Source organism: Rhinolophus hipposideros (assembly GCF_964194185.1).
Source record: "Rhinolophus hipposideros genome assembly, chromosome: 21".
NCBI classification, from domain to species: domain Eukaryota; kingdom Metazoa; phylum Chordata; class Mammalia; order Chiroptera; family Rhinolophidae; genus Rhinolophus; species Rhinolophus hipposideros.
This window is the reverse complement of record NC_138067.1, coordinates 7,389,506-7,409,366: the sequence shown is the minus strand read 5'-3', so window position 1 is coordinate 7,409,366 and position 19,861 is coordinate 7,389,506. Positions and strand designations below refer to the sequence as shown.

The 19,861-nt window shown below is 38.5% G+C and overlaps 1 protein-coding gene across 3 annotated transcripts in view; it reads right to left on the bottom strand.

Moving 5' to 3' along the window:
• FTO (FTO alpha-ketoglutarate dependent dioxygenase) overlaps nucleotides 1–19,861 on the bottom strand; it is a 341,170-nt gene that overhangs the window by 316,449 nt on the left and 4,860 nt on the right. Inside the window, exons 2-3 of one of the 3 annotated variants that reach the window (XM_081030800.1) lie at nucleotides 13,658–13,722; nucleotides 11,566–11,655 (exon numbers count right to left, since the gene is read on the bottom strand). The exons of 1 other annotated variant lie outside the window; for it this stretch is intronic. In XM_081030800.1, coding sequence (XP_080886926.1) covers nucleotides 11,566–11,568 — 3 coding nt within the window. In that variant the 5' untranslated portion in view covers nucleotides 11,569–11,655; nucleotides 13,658–13,722. The remainder of the gene's footprint in view (nucleotides 1–11,565; nucleotides 11,656–13,657; nucleotides 13,723–19,861) is intronic. One more of the 3 variants, XM_081030801.1, reaches the window with a different exon arrangement.

Below are 19,861 nucleotides of genomic sequence, written 5' to 3'. Positions count from 1 at the left end.
TTGCCAATTCATGAAGCTCCAAACTGACAGCATGCCATTCAAGCTGTCTCCGATTTGACTTTTTTTCTTATTTCAAATCACAAATGCATGCAAAGTATAGTTAAGCATGACTCTTCAGCCATGGTTTTAAGCATGCTTTGCCTTCAGACAGATATGTCGCCTCAGACACACATACACACATTCTCAGATCCTAAAGAAAAGAAAGAAAACGCAAAATAAATGTATTCTTCTTTAGGGAGTTCCTAATCAAGTATACGGTTAAAAGTGGCACAGAAGAACCCAGCTGTCAGTTTTCTAGAAAAGTTCGTAAGTGTCTACCATAGAAAGTAATCTTAAAAAGGAATCATTTCATCTTAATGTTATCATATTACTATGACAGCAAAAGAATATAACTGTGTACTTATATACAGAATTTTATTTAATAAAAGCAGTATAATTTTAAGTACACAGTAACTTATCAATACAGTTTATATATTTTTTGGTCTGTTACAAAAATACAGTTGAGAAAAGGTTCAGCGTTCAGCATAGGACACAAACACAATTCTAAGGTTGAGATCTTGTTCTCTTTTTATGTAGTGGAACTACAGGATCCCACTCAGATGTGTGTATTAACATATATTAACACAGAGATTTCTTCTTTATCTTGGTGGAGTAAAAAGAAATGGCTCCTCTTATTTAGACGCGATAGGATTGTCACTAAAAGGAACAGGCTGAAATCAAGAATTAAGTTGGACAGATCTTCTTACACCCTTTCCACCAACAATAGGCTTTCTCGCCACAAATAAAGCCGTTAAGTGGCCCTCATCAGAGACAGTCGTTAGTGGTTCAAGCTTGACCATGAACCCTATACAAAGGTGTTGGTCTCCATCAACTATATCACTAACGTCACTCTTTAAGCCCTGATCCCTATCACCCACCCTTCCTTAAGTAAGCCTGGGGACAGGAGATAACCTATCAAGTATCAGGAACAAAGCTAAGACACCCCATTATTAAAGCTGCTACAGACACAGGTCAACTAATTGCCCTGTGCTCTTACAACAAGAACACAGTCAATTTCTAATATAGAGCTGCAGACAACCAAACACAAGTTATTTTAAGGAATGTATGAGCATGGATCAAACTTCCACTATCGGGCAAAAGCAGTAACGATGGTGTTAACCATAAACCCAGACGAGTATAGGTAGTTCTGATGAAGAAAAATATCTAAGTCACAAGTATCTATTCACACAATATTGATTGTTCAAATTTAAGTAACTAAGTGAGCCTTCTGGGATACAAGAGACTTGATAAGAATTTAAATATGAAATGATTTCTCTTTCCTGGGAATAATTTGAGGGGGAAAACTCCTTACTTCATATTCAGGCATATATGGGACACAACATCACAAAGACTGAATTCAAAGCAAGGAACTTCTTCCCTAAATCCTTTTATTTTAGACCTCAGTTGCGAACCTCAAAGTCTAAAGTAGTCCTTTAGATACCACGAAAGAACTCAACTAAAGGCACTCATCCTGTTAAGGGAGAATACAGAACAAAAATTTAAATGGCTTCAAAAACACATCAGTTCTTTAATCAGTTACAGATTCATACAAGCAAGCCGAGAATTTAGGAGAAGCAGATCCCAAGACCAACTTACACAGGTAAGTCCAATGCTCAAATTATGAAAATTTTATCAGCAAGGTTTACACTTTAGGAAAAAGAGGGTGTGGTGCCTGAATCTGTTGTTGTCAACCCCAGATTAAGAGATCCAAGCTGAATTCCCTCCTCAGGTCTTCCTGCTCTGTGACTCTGGGTGAAGGGTCCCCACTTCCTCCTTTCATGCAGATGACATACAGGAGAAGTTAGCTGGACGGCAACCTGTGGTCATAAAACCCATCTTTTATTTCCCCTCTTCGAATATCTTAATGTGGGATGGAGGGGTATGGTAGTTGGCAGGAATAAGGCAGACAGACACATTTCAAGTTTGATAAAGTTTTCCCATGAACACTCAAGAGGAAGGACTCGTCCTCACATCCTCTCTCTCGAACTCAGGACACGGTAGACTGTCAATAAATGTCTAAGGAATGCATCAATACGTGAATTTCTCAGTGCTCCTTGCCAAATTCTCAACTGGATTGATGGACAAAGGAATACACCAAAATGGCATTTTCTTAGAAATACATTTGATTCATACCCTCAAAAGATCAGGATGACAACTGCTGTGCTCTACTTTCCCCATTCACCCACTAGCACCCCCTCCCACCTTGGCACATATCCCAAATTTCAGTATCTAAAAGGTTCTTTCCTATGTAGATACAGGTTGAAAGATTCAGCAAGATTATAAAGTGTGTTGCTGGGTTCAGCAACATTCACGAGCAGTCAAATTAGTGACTCCTGCTAGTTCAGGGTTGCACAGATCAGCAGAGGTGAGCAGAACCCCCACACGTAGGAGGAGGGCTGTAGGACGTGGCCTTGACAACTGTACCCTGGTATTTGTTCCAGGCGCTGAGAGCAGGCAAGAGTCCCACTGGACTTGAGCCAGGTGGCTCTCTGTCCTCTGACAAGGTGTTTTCTTGTGAGGTCCCCAGGGGTATAATCACACAGCGTCTAATTTTGTTTATCTTTCTTTTGGAAATGAAAGCAAAAGCCTGCATGCTTATAGCTCAAATAATTTTAGAAACATTGCTACATGCTCATGGTGGTGGGGGCTGGGAATATAGCTAAATGGAGGGGCTGCTCTTCTCGGATTGATGCTGCTGGAAGTGCCTAAGTGCTTTGAGATCACGGTCTGGAAGTGGGAGCTAAGGCAAGCAGGTGCCCTGCTGTGCTCCTTTCAGACAGACAAAAGCCAGGCGCACTCATGTTACCATACTTATTGCATACTGAACTCTTCGGTGCCAGGCGTGCCAGTTGCCTCCGGGTCATGAAATAATACTGAAAACTTTATAATCATTCATTGATTTAGTTTTCAGCATACTATATCATTTGAATCCAATGGGAGCATAAAGAGCTATTTGTGAGGTCAACCACGGTACAGACAGATGCTGACATGCTATTGATGGTAAGGTGGAAAGAAATTGCTAAATACAGCAGATCAATACCTCGTTTCACTGTTACAGCCTTCTGCAGACATAAAATATATATCTTTACAGCTACAAAAATAATAATAATGAAAGTGGGAGATAAATGCTCCCCTCAAGGTAAACTATTTGATTAGCTAAGGGCAAAGGTGACTGCAGCAGTTACACTAAAGTAACTTTATAGTCTTAACTAAAAACAGGATGAAGAGCAGTAGATGAAACGGCAAAAGGAATCGGGACACGTAGCTGGTTCAGCCACAACTCTTTTAAAACACAATGAAAGGTAAAGGGCCACCAAAATCTACGATTTTCCTAGGGTCCACAGATCGTTTCCTGAGGTCTAGTCTATCACATGGTTTTACACACAATATTGCTAAACAAAATATTTCCTATTGTCGATGGAGAACAAGTGGAGAGTTGAAGATAAATAAACGTTCTGTGAAGTGTCAAAGAAAAGAACCTCAAGTTTCAGTCTATACATGCTTCCAGCTGACAAGAAATGTTAAGAGCCAACCGTATCTTTAGCACCTGTCAGATATATAAAAGAAATGTATAACGTGATTCTTAGCCAAGAGCAGCGTATACTCTCCCTAGGAAAACAGAATTATATAAAATAGGTATAAGCAATAATACAATGCCAAGTTTAAGAAAGCAAATGTCAAGATGTGCAGTACCGTACACCAGCAAGTGCATATATGCATACTTACTGTTGTTACCATACATTTTGATGTAAGAAGTGAGGTCAGTAAGGAAAGAGATGAAAGGGAAAATCCTCACAAGCTGCATGAAAGAGGGGGAACTTGAGACAATCCCTCAGGGATCGAGGGGGAACTTGAGACAATCCCTCAGGGATCGGTGAACCTAACATGACATCATCAAATTAGTTTTTATTTCTGAGATGAAACTTCTTTGGTAAATCGCAATAGTATGAGCTTAAAAACAACCAAACAGAATTTACCATCAATTATCTGAGGTATAAAATCTCATCGGAATCTTTAAAAGTAGCCTAAAGGGTATCTTTGTTTTCAAAAAGTTATGCCTCCTTTTTTCAGCTGCAATAAATTGTGGAAAAGAGGGGTGGGGAGGAGGGTCTCCCGGGAGGGGTACTGCACACTCACCTCCCTACTAGAAGCCACGACACTGAAATGTCAAGTGGTTATGGGAAGTCCTTCAGTGAACACTATTCTAAAAGAGAATATTTCATAACTACATAGAAAAATACTATCACTCTGCCTTTGGATGGCATTTAGCAATTTAAAAACAGCCTGTTAATCTACGGCTGACTTATCAGATGGCAGGCATTTCCCCAAAGAACATGGGAAATCTTGAGTAAAAGAGACAGTGATACCGTATCACCACCCCTCCTTGGCAATAAACAAAAGAAGTTAAAAATAAAAATAAATCTCAGTGCAAAGGAAACAATGAAATGGCAATAAATGTGAACTGACAGGGGAGAAACAATCCTATTATTTATTTTTCCCCCAAGTAAGAATTTTAAAAAAAAAAATCTGCCCTGAGACTTTATGAAAATGGAAAAGAATTTTTATCAATTTTATAATTTATCAATTTATATAAATTATACTAACTTTTCAGTCTGCATCTTGGGAAGAGAGGAGTACGTGTCCAGCTTTCTTCTGCAGAGGAAACGGGATTGAACAACAGGTTTACCTTACGGCCTTCAAGCAGTGCTCGTCCATTTCACCAACTGGGTGTTAATGCAGCTGTGTAGGTCACCCCAAGTAAACTAGAAGCTTTCTTTTTAATAGTAAACAAGAAATTCCATGGCTGGATGCAGGGCTCCGAGGTATTAATATAGTTAAGGATCACGTGGTAATGAGCGTTCGAAAAGCGAGTCTCAGAAAACACTCAATGAACAAATATGTATATCTGTCAACAAAGTTCTTTGCTAGATATTTCAGAGTACAGACGATATATGTATATAAGACGTTTTTAAATAGTTTCTGCTCCATAGAACTTGATCATTTGTATACCGGGGAATGGAGCTGCTAGAGTGGTAGTTAAGAGAATACTAAAACCCTTCTATGTTATATCATATTTGTATCTATGTAACATGTTTAGTGTTCAGTTATTTTACGTTCATTATCTTTTGACAACATCTCAGATGAAGAAAGGAAGATGAGGACAACATCTCAGATGACTGTCCTCATTTTACACAAGAGGAAACAAGACAGGTCAGGGGACTCATACCAGGTAAAGCCTCGTAAGTGACAGATTAAAGTGACAGATAATAATACTACAAGTTCAGCCTCCTAACTGGCAGCGAAGTGCTTGTTCCACTACAGCGGCGACTAGCTCTAGTGAAGAGCCAGTAGAAACAAACAAACAAAACAGACTCATACAAACAAAGAATAAACTGATGGTTGCCAGATGGGAGCCGGATGGAGGGATGGGTGAAAAGGGGAAAAGGGATCCTGTCAGTAACACTGTGACCACTTTGCAAGGTGACAGGTGGTTACTAGCCTTAGTCTGCTGATCACACAGAAAGCTTTCCCATGTTTCACTTTAAAAATATAATCTAAAAATATCCCACTTGCAACAGTAACCAAAAATAGGAATCAAATATGTAAAATATCCAGGAATAAAAGTAAAAGGTAATAAATAGTATGCAACTGAATAAAATTATAAAACTTTCTGAGGGTCATAAAAGAAAGCTTAAATAAATGTGAAGATAACACTGTTGAATGAGAAAAATTACTTTCTGGGGACTGAGGCTGGTGGAGTGGTAATTAAGAGAACACTAAAAGCCTTCTATGCTACAATATGTTTACATCTATATAACATGTTTAGTGTTCACAGTTATTTTACATTTTTTCTTTTGACAACATCTCTAGGTTCTTTCCAAATTAAGTTAAAAATTTAGTACAATAACAATTAAAATACCAAAGGGTTAGTGGAATACACAGGAGACCTTAAACAAGTGACTTTTAAGTTTATCTGGAAAAAAATTTAAGTCATCTTCTCAGTACAAGAGAAGAACCAAGGAACTTCTGGAAAAAGAAAAAAAAGAATAACCACGGGCCTTGTACTGCTGAAAGACATCATACAACTCTGATAACTAAAATGGTGTATCAAGAATAACAGACAAAAGAAGCAGAATAAAAAACCTACCTGAGTAATCTGGCATTCAAATTAATCAATGCAGTGGGGATAACTGGTTAACCACTTGGGAGGAAAAAGAAAACTACTTCATATCACATGCCAGCTAAATTCCAGAATTGTATGGAAAAACGTGAAAACATACAATAACTAAGATATATGTCTGACCATTAATCTGTTATGTAGGTGGGAAGAGTTTCCTCATACATAAAGGAAAACTTTTGAATAACAAAAATACAAAGTAAAAGGCTGACTAAATAAACAACCTAGGAAAAATATTTCCATCACATGATTAACCAATAATAATATCCCTAATCTATGAAGTGTTCTTAAAAGTCAATAAAAAAAAGATAAACATATATGAGCAAAATGAACAAAGGCTCTAAGAATAAATCACAAAAGAACTATATTTGGCCAATAAACATGGGAGGAGGGAATTCAACCATATACTTAGTAAGAAAATACAAAGTCATTCTACAGTGAGCGCCTACTTCGTCTCTTTCATATTGGCAAATATTTTTATTTTATAATATAATTCCCAGAGCGGAAGAAGTATACCAAACATGCATTCTCATGCACTGCTTGTTAGAGTGGAAAGTAGCATTACCACTCTGTGGTATTTGACAGTGCAAACCAAAAATCTTTACAAATGTTAACCCAATTCACCTTCTTTTAGTTTAGCCTATGGAAAATACCAGAGATTTGCACAGAGATTTATGTGCAAGAATGGTCACTGAAGGATAATTTATAATATCAGGAAAAAGAAATCCATATGAGGAAATACTATGTAATTGTAATGACATGAAAAAAATGTTCACAATAAAGAGCAAAGGACAAAATATGCACATTATGATTCCATTTTTTGTTTAAAATATATCAGATTAATATGTGTCAAATATATTTTAGATAAAACTAGGATCATACTGGATATATGATACATATAATAGGCATAATAATAATAGTATTCTAAGAAATACATCAACATATATATGAAGTAACACAGGGGTTATCTCTGGAGGATTATAAGAGACCTTTTTTTTCCCCTGCTTGGTATTTTTCTGTATTTTAAAATTTTTCCAAAATAGCAAATTATTATATAATCAGGGAAAATGTAATAATTTAAGTAAGAAACGTTTCATCATCTTATATGTCATACATATTGTGGTCACACATTTACAAAATTGCCTTTCAAAAGCCACATGTGAAAAATAATTTCATTACCTACAGTCACCTCCATGGTAATAACAGCTAACGGTTACAGAGCATTTACGTGCACACATCACTATTCTAAATGCTTTATGTTTATTAGATCATTTAATCCTCACAACTGTTTTTTTATATATAAATGTACTAGGGTAACAATGCTCACAACTACTCTTATGCCCATTTTCAGATGAAGATTGAGGCTCAAGGAGGTTAGGTGACTTGCCCGAGATCGTACCATCTGTAGAGAGGAGCTAGGGGTAAAAAAGGCAGTCTGAATCCAAACCCCATGCTCTTAACCACAACAGGCTATTGTCTCTCCTGATAAACTATACTCTAAAGCAGCAAGACTGATTTATAATATAAATGCCACAACATAAACAATCAGATAAGCACTACCCCCTTTAAAGTAGTCTCCACGGAAAACTCCATACATGCCCAAAGAGGAGTCACCGATCAAAACATTTTAAAAAATCCTTCCTTTGACTGTCTCCAGGGAGCAGTATACAGTCTTCTGTGAGGCAAAAATGAGATTTCTTTCCAACAGGTAGGAATCATTCAAACCCAGGTCTGAAAGTGGGATGAACCTGCACAATTTTGCTTTGGGTAACAAGGCAAGAAAAATCGATGATGCTGATTTCACTACTGTGCCCATAACTGATACCTGGGCCCAGGAACTACATTCACAAGTCGATTTTAACATTGACTATACTGCATTATTGTAATTATTTGTTCCCATGCCTATCTTCTTACTGAGCTAAGGTCCTTGATGGCAAAGATTGTATCTCATTCACCCTTGAGTCTACAGCCCCTACCACAACTCCTGGCACACAAAGACAACTAATTATTTCTGAATGAACTCGACGGAGAATGCCACACAAATGTTTTAAGCAATGGCAATATATTAAATAAAAACATTGTCAAGAGGGCATCTGAGTCTGTGTATAATGTATGTGGAGACAATAATGAAGAAAAATGGAAAATCTAAGGGATAATTCCTAAACTTCTAAATATTAAGGAAGATAGAACTCAGTTTTTAACAGGTCTTCCGATAATATTAGCTAGCTGCAGTCATTATTCACAAAACACAAGGCGGAGTAGATATGCCTCATTGTCTAAAAAGCAATCTACTGAACCAAGGATGCAGAAATAACCATAAACTTTCTCAGACAAGGATGCAAAAATCCATCTGCTACACAGAAGACAGCAGGATGTGTGCTGCCTATGGGTTCAATCGACAAAGCACAACCTGGCGCCTGAAATATAAATCAAAGAGCCTTACATCCCCGGTACTTATTGACATTTGCTACCTGCAAATTTCTAATATGTGCAAGATGGGCCTATTTTTATTTACAGCACAAACCACAGACTGAATGTAAAACAAGATGCTTAATAAATCCAGAGGAACATAAAACACCAGCATAACTCAGACAGCAAGACAGACACACTCACTCCTTAATTAAGTGGGTGATGTTCTGTTTAAAACAAAAAGACAACCCTGGGCGATAGCTAAGATGGAGCACTCAGTGCTGCGAGGGAAACGCCACCCGTTTTCGGGGCAAAGGCTTTCAATCACGAAAACTAAACCATCTAATAGTCTGTATTCAATAGTAAGTACGCAGTCAGGACCCAGACTGATTTGGATTAACACATTTTCAGTTATAACAAGTAATTTTACAGAGGATTAGTATCTTGATGGTCTGATCAATATGAGGCACGGCTGCTATTACAGATGAAGAGAAAATTGCCCCTCTGGTAATAAAGTGTGCGTGTCTTCGTTCTCCTTCATTTGCCGAGTCCATTACTGTAATGGTTCCAGCATTAACAGCTGGGGCAATTTAAGCAGCAGGGGTCTGATGAATCTGAAAGCTGGGCACACTGGCTACTCATCCTTTCCCCTCTCCGTGTGTCTATGCAAGTCCTCTGCCTGGCTGGTTCCAATACAAGGATCATGTTTTATGAGAACAATGAGTATGATTTCCCAATTATTGTCTCATTAATAGTGTGACCAGCCAATACCGTGACTAAAACAAAAATCGCTCGCGGCATACTGGCTGCTGATTCCGCGAGAAATTGCACACTATTTACCTAAAGACCAAGATTGACGTGACAACAGGCGAGCGTCCACATAAGCTGTAATGTTTGCATTCATTCCTTTGGCGGGTGCTATTCTCAGGCAAAAAAAAAAAAAAGTGCAGAACGTTCATGCTGACAGAAAAAAAAAAAAGATCAGCAAAATTTTCCATCTCTGTTTTCAAACTATGGCAAACTGGAAAACAGTGAGATAACGCATGCTGTACATAGAAAGAGAAAAATCCATATTAGTACAACCTTGAGACTTTAATCATGCCCAATTCAGCGGAGTGAGTTAAGCTTGCCACATCAGCCCATTTCATATTATTACTGGAGAAATGCTGGCCCTTGAGGCTCAGCCTTGAATGATCCAGTCACAAAGTGAAGGTGCCAAAGGGCTAATGCAGAAATCAGAGCTCCGTTCCGATCACACATGGTTATGGAAACACTCATGCACTGGCAACTAATCTCTTCCTCAGACCAGATGCAACATAATTTGGTCCTTCAGACTGAGTTTTCTACTTGGTTTCTACCAGCTGTAAAGGTCTCAACTGCCACTTATCCATATGGCAGTACTTTTATTTACAAAAAGGAAGGCACGGTCTCTTGGCAAGCAGGTCATTCCTAAAACTGCAGAGCAAATAAATGATCAGCATGGCAACAAGGACAGATGCTTGTTTATAAACAAAGATGGAAGCCTGCAGCACCTATGCAAGATTCAGCTTCCAACACGCTCTGGCCTCGCACAGAAGCATCGTGCCAAGGACAAATGTTTGGAAGCAAGTGCCTGCCAACGCAACTCTTAATCTCTTGAGCACGTCCAGACCCAACCCAGCAATCCCCACGATTCCCACCAGTTTACACTGGAAAATCAACTGGTGAGACAATTGTGTAAAATAATACAAACTCATTTTATATAACAGAAGGTTTAAGCGAATGAAGTTAGCAGAACTCTAAATTCACCTTCTCTAAACTGTGCCTTTCAAGGTTCCAAAAGTTACCATCTCAACTACAGAGTTCTTTTCTTCTAGAAGTTCCAAAGCCACACTTACATGAAATACAACTTTATCAAGAAATCTACCATAATAAACCAACAATAAAATACACCAAACCTAGAGGGTAGACTGGCAATTTAAATTTCAAAGAGAATGCTACAAAACAAGTGTTGATGGGTAGTTACTACAGCATCAATCGAAGAGCTTTGTTTTCTCAAAAATAATACCTATTTCTATGGTATGCTATATAATTTATAATCCATAAAGTATTTAGCCATTTTCCGTTGTTCCTTTCAGGTTCCAGTTCCATCTCTTGCTGGCACAAAACCTAACAACCAATAAATAACGAGTGATGCTCTTGGAAATTCATTCATTCATTTAACAAATATTTATGGAATATTTACTATGCGCCTGGCAGGATGGTAAGTGCTAGGTATAGAGTAGTGAATAAGAAAACTAAAAAGACATGGTCTCTTCTTTCTTGGAACATACAGTCTGCCCAAACCTGTACTGGGAAACTCGGCCACAGTAAATCCAGTCAGCAGACAGGGAGCCAGTGTGATCATAATTCAGGGTCACACGTAACAGGTATCAGACGCTGGAGGCTCTCAACCAGTCGATCTTTCTTCAACAGGTTATTTCTAAATGCCTCTTACAGAAGACACTCAGCTAGGCACACTGGAGAGATGGAAGGATGAGTGGGACACCAATGCTGACTTCAAAGAAGCCAGTGGTTGTTTCAGGTGTCTAAGTGTTAAATGTGTTTTTAAAAAGTGTCTAAGACGTTTTTTCAAATGGCAAATTTCGTTTTTAAAACCAAGACTAAGTGGGTTAAGAAACAGACGTGGAATAACAGAAAGTAACAAGAACTATTACTCTTTGGTTGGCCTAGATCATTGTCAAGGAAGGTATTTAAAGTGGTTTGGAAACTGTGAATAAGTCAACTAACCCTTATATCCACAGAAGGTGATGAAAGGACACTGGCAGACAGACCAAGCAAAAGATCAAGATAATCTTTGGGGGGGAAAAAAACACAGAATAGAATCTGTCAGGCAAAGCGTTAATTTTTTTAAGTACACTGGTCACTGGTCCACCACCAAAAAAAGTTTCCTAAATTACCATCACATAAACTGGTGAAAGAATCCAGAACAATCCAGGGTAAGGGTAGGGACCAAAGGAACCTTCTCAGGATCTCACTAATGTGCCAGACTGAAAAAAAAAAAATAAAAGAAAATGAATTGAGGTAGAAATACCCAGTAGGTACATACATAAATAACAACTTCCTTTCATTATTATTTTTATAATCCATTAAACCTAACTTAAGGTTTATCTTGTTAAATGATATTAAGACAATTGTCACTAAAACAGAAGACTTTATTTCTTATTTTTATCTGAAACAGCAAGTTTATTCCGGATGTATTCCTCCACTGACAAAAATATACATTACTTAAAATTATTATGTTCCTATTAAGTGTATCACATCTTTAATAAATTTCAACTATGTCTGGTTTCAATATTTTTTTAAAAGATGATCTTACCCATGCCAGCGTAAGAAAAGCTAGCTTGGAATTCAACATCCACACCTTTCATCCTAGGACCAAAGAACAGGTGTAGTATTTTTGAACAACCTTTAAAGGAGTCCCATGCCTCTCATAAGGACTCACCGTTAAACGGATCTCAGGAAGGAAATCCATGACCCCCTACTCCGGTTAAACAGATCTTCCTAAGAAGGGATTCCATCACCTCCAGACCATTAGATCCTCGCTGTTACCAAGTCCTGCTGCCATGATAAAACTCAGAACCCTACTCCTGACTTGGGTGATTATCCGCCTTTCCTAAAAAGGCAGCCACTTGCATAGGATCAAATCAGCCATGTTGACACGCGGGTCCCAGCACTGAGCACACCACTTGGCACTTAACCAGGTTCCTCATCTAGACCACTGAACACAGAAAATGGCTTTTGACTATTTTCTCAAATCTCCCAAAGGTGGTACATACAGTATGGCTTAGCACACCTGGGAGAGAAGTTTATGGAATCCCGACTGAGAAAGCCTGCCCGACTAGACACTCGATGTAAGATTATGGGATGAATGATCTGAATGCAGGCTGAAGATCTTCTGGGGTCAGACAGGTGGTGATGATGATCAGGAGATGATGATGATGACGATGATGATAACATTTATTTTTACTGTGTGCCAGGAATGTGCTAGGTGCTTTAAGTACAGCTCTCACTTAATCCTCACCACAACCATAAATATCACCTCAGTGTTACAGATGAGGAAACTGAGGTTTGGAGAAGTTACGTCGTTTGACCAAGTAAGTGATGGGGCAGGATTCAATGTGAGCGGTCTGCCCCTAAAGCACTATCCTTTGGATGGGCAAAAGTGGAGTGTGGTAAAATGGAGAGTACTTTTCCCATTTAAAGGGGCAGCCCCTGATCAGCTCTAGTTAGAGAAATGCATGCCCAGTGTTGCCAAGCATTCTAGTTTTTGAAGGAAGCCAGACGTCCAGATTTTCAGGTGAAATCTCTCAACTTTTAAATATTAGAAAATAACTCAGACAGTTTTAAATGGTTTGTTTGGGCCAAATAAAATACATCTACAGGCAGGATAAATACGAGTTGTAAATTTGTGATCTCTAGTGACCCCTGTATTTCCTAAAAAACATACATGACAAAAATGCTAAATCTACTCATAAGGAAATAGTACACAAATTAGAATACGGGACATTCTACAAAGCACAAATGTCAACGTCTTGAAAGAAAAAGAAAGGAAGAGGAACCGAATTAAAGGAGACCAGATTCAAGGAGATTAAAAGAAACCAGAGACATAACCATTAAAGATGATGTGTGATCCTGGATTGGAACCTGGACCAGGAAAAAAATGCTATAAAAGATATCAGAACAGTTACCAAAACTGAAATATAGATGTCAGATTAAGTAAGAGTACTATGTCAATGTCAACTTTTCCTGAAATTGACAACTGACTATACTTAACGGTGTCCTTGTTCGTAGGAAATACATGTGAAAGTATTTAGGGATAAAGAGGACTGATGTCTCCAACACACACTATAATGGTTCATAAAAATACTAACAGTTCATGTGTACATGCGAACCTGGTAAATACTGCAGGTTCGCCTCCAGAACACCGCAATAAAGCGAGTGTCGCAATAAAGAGGGGGTCATAATCTTCTTGCTGGTGGAGGGTCTTACCTTCGATTTGTAAACAACACAACATCTGTGAAGCACAACAAAGCCACAGCATAATAAAATGAGGTCTGCAGAAAGAGAGAAAGAGAAATAGAGATAGAGCAAGTGTGTCAAGACGCTAACTTGTGAATCCGAATGATAGGTCTGTGAGAGCTCTGTTCTACTCTTGCGGCTCTTCTATAAATTTTAAATCAATTTAAAATAATAAATTATAACAACTGGAAAAAAAAAAAAGCATGAGGGCAGCCCTGTGTCAGCAGGGCACAATACTCAGTCAAAACTACCCTGCTCTGTCCCTGGCACAGTGGCAGAACTAAATCACACGGGGTCCTCACAGCAAACTACAGAGGCAACTATGCTTGACTCCATTTTCTGGTTGGAGAAACTGAGGCACAAGGTACCAACCCTCTGTCCCAACAGCAAGGAAATTTTAGAGGCCATGGTTCTAACTCAGCCCATCAAATACTCATCTGGACTATTCCAAAATATGCCTTACAAGAAAAATTCATTTGGTGCTCTCTTACACCTTAACACAAGTTAAAGAAATGCTGTTCTAAATATTTACTACAACCTTTTTATTCACCCACCAGACTTGGACACTGTACAAAAGTCTATAGCATTAAGAATCACAAAAATATATAATGTAAATTTCAAAGAGAAAAGAAAAAATCAAAAGTAATTGCCCATTATGGAAATGATAAAGTTTAACTTAAAAAGCAAACAAGAAATCTTTATGACCTTGGGATATGTGAAGATTTCATAGATATGACATTAAAAGCAGGAATTATAAAAGGAAATACCTATAAAGAGGAACCTTACCCAAATTAAATATTTTTGCTCTTCAAAAGACCATCAAGTAAACTAAAAGAATGGGAGACAATGTATACAGTACACATCGATGACAAACAACTTAAACCTAGAAAATATAAAGAACTCTTACACTTAATATTAAGAACACAAATAACCCAACAGAATAAATGGGCAAAAGATTTGAACAGAAACTTCACAAAAGAGGAGATATATATAGATATATATATATACATACGTATATGTATATATATATATATATACGTACATATATATGTATATACATATATGGTCAATAAACACGAAAAGAAGTATATATATATACACATATATATGTATATACATATATGGTCAATAAACACGAAAAGAAGCTTAGCATCATTAATCATTAGAGAAATGCCGATCAAAACCACAATGAGAAAGCACTTCACATCCATTAGGATGGCTCTAATCAAAAAGTCAGAAAATAACAAGTGATGGCAAGGAAGTAAAGAAGCCGGAACCCTCAAACATTGCTGGTGGGAATGTAAAATGGTGCGTCCACATGGGAAAACAATGTGTTAGTCCCAGTCAGGCTGCTATAACAAGACACCACACATTGGGTGTCTTATACACAGCAGGAATGTATTGCTTACAGTTCTGGAGGCTGGATGTCCGAGGTCTGGGTGCCACTGTGGTCATGTTCTGGTAAGGGCCCTCCTCCGGTCCCAGACTCCCGACTTCCTGCTGCATCCTCACGTGGCAGAAGGGATGAGGCAGCTCTCTCACGCCTCATTTGTGAGAGCACTAATCCCATTCCTAATCACCTAATCACCTCCAAAAGGGCCTATCTCTTAATACCATCACACAGGGGTTAGGATCCAACATAAGAATTTGGGGGGCATGGGGAACAAAAACATTCAGACCATAACAAACGGTATAGCAGTTTCTGAAAATGTTAAACATAGATTTACTATCGTGTTTCCCTTAAAAATAAGACCTAACTGGACAGTCAGCTCTAATGTGTCTTTTGGAGCAAAAATTAATATAAGATCCGGTCTTATATTATACCAAGAATTATATTATACTATATACTATACTATATATATTATACTATATACTATATTATACTATATTATAGTGTACAATATTATATATAGCATATAATATTATATATATTATATTATATTATATTATATTATATTATATTATACCCGGTCTTATATTATAGTAAAATATGACCAGGTCTTATATTAATTTTTGCTCCAAAAGACACATTAGAGCTGATTGTCCAGCTAGGTCTTACTTTCAGGGAAACACGGTATATGACCCAGCAACTACACCCTAGGTATGCTACCCAAAAGAAATGAAAACATGTGCATATAAAAAGTAGAATGAAATGTTCACAGTAGCATTTTTCTTAACAGCCAAAAAGTGGAAACAACCCGAACATCTATCAGCTGTTGAATGGATTAAATAACATGAGGTATATTCAGACATTAGAATACTTTACTATTCAGTATTACAAAGGAACAAAGTATCAATACACACTGCAACATGGATAAACTTCAAAAACATTATGCCGGGTGAAAGGAGCCAAGCACAAAAGACCACGTACTGTCTGATTCCATTTATATGAAATCTCCAGAGGAGGCAAATCTTGACAACAAAGAATAGATTAGTGGTTGCCTAGGAATGGGAGGGTAGGAGTGGAGAATAACTGCAAATGAACACAAGATTTCTTTTGGGGATGATAGAAATATTCCAAAATAAAACTGGTGATTACTGCCCAACTCTGTAAATGTACTAAAAATCATTGAACTATACACTTAAAACAAGTGTGTTTTATAGTACTATACCTCAAAATTGTACCACAAAAACAGCTTTTAAGAAGAGATACTCAACCTCATTAGTCATCACTGAAATGCAAATTAAAACCACAATGAGATACCACTACACACACAACAATAGCTAAAATTTAAAATACTGACAACCAAGTCCTGCTGAGGATACGGAGCAACTAGAACTCTCAAACCCAGCTGATGGAAATGTTAAAACGTCCTGAGTTTGAATAGCATCGCCCAAAATGATACGTCCAAGGTCCAAGTCTTAACCCCTGGTACCTGTAAATGTGATCTTATTTGGAAAAAGGGTCTTTGCACATATAATTAAATAACGGATCTTGAGATTATCATCCTGGATTTAGGGTAGGCCCTACATGCAATGACTCGTGTTCTTCCAAGAGAAAGGTGAGAGATTTACAACACAAAGAAGTTGGCCATGGGAAAACCGAAGCAGAGACTGCTGTTACGCTGCCCAAGCCGAGCCATGCCAGAAGTCATCCCAGAAGCTGGAAGGGGCAAGGACGCATTCTCAGTGAGGGCCTTCCCAGGGCGTGTGCCCTATCGACACCTTGCTTTCAGACGCCAGAACTGTGGGAGAGTAAATTTCAGTTGTTTTAAGACACAGAGTTACCTGGAAACTGATACAAATGGTAGGATCACTTTGGAAAATTATTTAGCACTTTCTTATAAGGCTAAAGAAAGAACTGTCATGCGACTTTTTCAGCACTTGGACTCCAACAGAAACGAAAACAAAGACTTCTACGTGAATGGTCGCAATGTAACAGCCCCAAACCAGAAACAATCCAAATGTTCAGCAACAGGTGATGAATAAACAATAAATGGTAGAGCCACACAGTCGACAATTACTCAGCCATAAAAAGAACAAACTATCGATACACGCGATGACGTGAATAAATCTCAAAAATCATTCTGCTGAGTGAAAGCAGATAGTATGCTTCTCTTTATGTGAAATTCTAAGAAATACAGACTCATCCACAGTGACAGAAAATGTTACTTGGGAGCCAAGGTGGGGGAAAGACATTGACTACAAATCAGCACAAGGAAATTGCTGGATGGGATCGAAATGTTCTCTGTGTCAATTGTGGCGGTGGTTTCTCATCTGTCACAACTCTTCAGATTGTACACTATAAATAGGGGCAAATTATTGCACATAAATTATACTTCAATAAAGTTAAGGAGAAAATGAGAAGATAAGTCACGAGTAATTGAACATTTTCTGTTGAAGATTTAAAATTTAATTGCCTATACTTGGGTCTAACCAATGTTTCATAAATAAATTTTAAATATAGATCAAAGAAAATTTTTTTACGTAAACAGGAAAACAACCTGCTCTAGAAAGGCAACATGTTTCCCAAGCAGAAAATGACAAAAAGCTTTGGAGTCAAAAGACCTGGTTCTGAGCCCTAGTTCCACACCAATTAAGTGCCCTCGGGCCAGTCTTGTCTTTGCCAAGTTTCCACATCCATAAAATGTGGATGACGTTCATATGGCCTCGCAGGCACTGGTGATGGTTTCAACAGAGTAAAAGCTTCTTTGTGTGGGGATTCCATCTTAGCCAACATTATAAACCCAGTGTCTGGCAAGTAACAGGTGCTCAATAAATCTTTACAGAATGAATAACTTCAAATGTAAACCCAAAAGGTGAGAAAGACATCATGCACAATGCCACTGGGTGACATTTGTTTCTTTGCACTGATGTGGACTCATGCAGAAGGCTTTCCCCACCTTGAACCCATCTTTAGTATACTGTTCACATCCCATGCAGATTCAAACATGGAAACTTCAGGTCCCTGGCGAAACCGTGCTATAACTCTGGTCATTATAAAGCCGATTTCGTATTTTAAATCCGCAGAAGTACTGTCCTAAGACAAATTCACATGTAAGACTCTAAATTCTGAAAGCAAGAACTGTGTCTGTTTTATTCACCATCAGTCCTCACTTCCAATACTCGCCTAACATAGAAGAGGCAACAATTAGGGTCTGTAAAGGTCACCTACAGGGAACCAGATAAGGCACAGGAAATGTTAGCTAGGGTAAAGGTCTCTAGGTATGGGCAATTCTTACTAAATGTTATTAGTGCTAAATGTTAAGAAGAAATCCACATGTAATTAACCAAATCCGGATAAGTTTACCCAACTGCAAAGAAGACATCAACATGTAATTGACTAAATAGTGTATATAAGCAATGGCTAAACGTGTCTTCCTGGAGACAGAGTTTCGCATGTGAAATTGCTCTCCTTTACTGGCTGCAAGGAAATAAAACTACCTCATGACAACCGCGGCTCATTCTTGGATAGCAAACCCCGAGCAGCCAACCCTTTGAGATCGGTAACAAATCCTGCGACTCAGGTGAGACTCTCCTAAAAGGACTCCCTTCTCGGCCGGTGTAGACGCTTGGCGAAGCGGTGGGCAGCTCGTCCTGGGCTTACTCGTCGGCATCTCCACTGCATCGAGGTCTGTTCTACAGACCCCGGTCTGGTGCTGACCGCTGGGACCGCCTGTCCTGCCTCCACAGCCAAGCGCCGGAGCCACTGCAACCTGTTTCGTTCAGCACTTAGGAAGGTAGGTGGGTAGGTCAGCCCCTGTGGTCAGTTTAGTGTTCTGTTCCCATTTGGGGTATAGGGCTGTTAGGTTAGGTTCATTTCTGATGCGCACTTGGTTTTAGGTTGATCCGGCAGGAACTGTTTCCCAGAGGCCAGATTCGGGGCCCAACCTAGGTCTAATCCAAGAGTTAAGAAACACCTGTGGGGCAATCTAAGCCATCCTTGGCAGATGATTTCCGGTCTGGGTGTCATGTAACCCAGGGTCACGGATGGCGTTTTCAGTGCGCTAGAAGTTATGGCATCACAGTTCACCACCCTTTAGTTTCTGTCCTGCAAGAGTAAGATTTTGCTTGTGTGCACATTTGCGTTTGCCTTGCTGGTCCTATACATACATACGCCCTCTTTGGGAAACTCAAATTCGATCCCGGAATGCAGCCCCTTGGCGTGCATTCTCCAGAACTGGGAGGACCCCAGAGACTTTCCTGTTGTCTGAGTTCCTGTTGGGCCCATTTGGCTTGGCGATTTCCCCTTTTGGTTGTCGTAGGGAAAAATGCTTTGAGAGGTGCCCTTGTAACTTCAGTTACACTTGAAGCTTGTTTTGCCTTGATTTAAAGCCGGCTACTACATTTGATTAATGAATAGAAATTAATGATTTTTTTCCATACCTGTCTAGTGGCTAAAGGAATTTTAAAATGAAACTTTCAGGTCTCTGGTCTTGTCTATTATGTTTACATGTTTGTCTGCCTTCCTGAGAAAGTCTTAAACTTGGTTTTTATAAAAAGAGCTCTATTTAGTTAAAGAAATTAAGCACTTATACAAGTTAAGGAATATAACAAATGCTTTTCAGGATCACATGGTCTAGGAAATGATTTAATACAAAGACTGATCTAAGTTTTTTGGATTTTATCTGGGTGTATAAAAGTAAGTTATGCTACCAACTTCTGGCTTTTTAATAGAGAATCTAAAGATGCTTAGATCTGTTAAAAATGTCTTATACTATATTCAGGAAATAC